The sequence below is a fragment of the Austrofundulus limnaeus genome, unplaced genomic scaffold, assembly GCF_001266775.1.
Source record: "Austrofundulus limnaeus strain Quisiro unplaced genomic scaffold, Austrofundulus_limnaeus-1.0 Scaffold73, whole genome shotgun sequence".
Taxonomy (NCBI): Eukaryota; Metazoa; Chordata; class Actinopteri; order Cyprinodontiformes; family Rivulidae; genus Austrofundulus; species Austrofundulus limnaeus.
Window position 1 is genome coordinate 1,580,283 of NW_013952475.1, and position 1,633 is coordinate 1,581,915.

A 1,633-nucleotide genomic window follows, 5' to 3' on the forward strand; every position below is an offset into this window, starting at 1 on the left:
ATATTTGAGAGCTTGATCATCAAATAAAATAATAATAACAATGAATGTATTGAAATAAAACAACCACTAATTTTAAAATCAGATGAGATTAAAACCTAATTTCATTTCATTTAACCCATGTGCTCGTGTCGTGGGAAGATACTCACCATCGTCTTCAAGCAAACTACAAAAAAGAGGAAACACAAACATCTTAGATCAAACAAATGAAACAAAAAAAATCACACGTGTTTCACAAAATGAGCTAAAACATTTTGTACCTATAAAAATAACAACATTAATATAAAATCTCTTTCACCTGTCCCTGCTGTCAGACTCTACACTGAACATCATCGGGGGGTCTGGAGGAGGTGGAGGTAAATCTAACGTCTCCCTTTTTATCAGCTGGGGCATTTTTCTCTTCACCGCCTCGTAGTCGATGTCRACACATGTGTTGCTGATGTATCCGTCTGCACAAAACCAAGACAAACACACACACTGAGGTTTCAACATGACAGTCAGTTAACATGGACAGACAACTGATAGGTATTTCTTCCACTAAAAATGTTATTTTAGTTTATAAAAAATGTGGAATTCAGTCCACAAAAAAACAGAAAACGATAGATTAGCAGGAGAGAAACTTGTCACTAAGTTAAGGATTAAACATTAMTAGGATTTCTCCAATCTGAAGATTTATTTAATGCTTAACAAAGTTCTCAATTAACCAAAAGTGAGAGAGAAACCCATCAACACTGTAGCAGATTAAGACTTTTATGCAAAAACACACACTTAAATGCTCTTCTTATGGAGACACGTGGAAACAAAGTCTTAAATAAGATTGTTGGACTCAGTTTAAACTGTCTGTACCCTTGATAACGTGATAGATTGATGGCTGAATTTCCCAGATTGAAACATTTAGTCTTTCTTTTAAAAAAAATCACATAAGTCACAGTCCTCTCTARAAATCTCGTAATTTACCTGTGACCTGTTTTTCTATAGGAAAACGTTGCTTTAAATGTTATCTTAGCTACCGTTTGCAATACTTGTGACATGTTATTTTTTAATGTTATAATCTGCCCTGTGAATCAAGCGTCACTCATGTTGCATTAATTCTTTGATGTGTTTTGTGTGTGTTAACACGATGCAAGAACAAAGCTAATTGTGTCAGGTCACCATTAATGTATCGTGTTTTAATATTAAAGTTTCTAACATGCACAGCCCTTTTTCTTCAGGTAAATTAATAAAATAAATGTTTTTTTTCCAGTGTATTGCTGTTGTTGTGTTGGACTGCAGAGCTYTCTGATGTTTTGTAAATTTTGTGGCCAGAAATTTGTAACAACTTGTAATGCTTTTTATCTGTGCAACATGCAGTGGACTATGCTGCTATTATATAAAGCATACAATACTCTCAGCTTAAGAGAGGCTTGTTTCACACTTATATTTGACACATTAACCACTGTCACAGCATCAAATTTAAACCTGAAGGAACCACAGAAAATGTTTTTTTTTTCATGTCGCTGTTGTAGAGTTTTGTCTTTTATTGAGGCTCCAACAGGGGTGTCACAAGGTTTTATGGACAAGGGGGGCTTAGCCCCCAGGAAATGCATATAATTTTTGAATATTACATATTTGTATTGTGTATATATATATATATATA

The 1,633-nt window shown here is 34.0% G+C and overlaps 1 protein-coding gene across 1 annotated transcript in view; it reads right to left on the bottom strand.

Moving 5' to 3' along the window:
- The window catches only part of si:ch73-40i7.2 (FYN-binding protein), a gene marked incomplete in the record, with an annotated part of 28,298 nt that overhangs the window by 1,875 nt on the left and 24,790 nt on the right, over positions 1-1,633 (bottom strand). Inside the window, 1 exon segment of the mRNA XM_014010800.1 lies at positions 296-446. Within this exon segment, the coding sequence (XP_013866254.1) occupies positions 296-446 (151 nt within the window).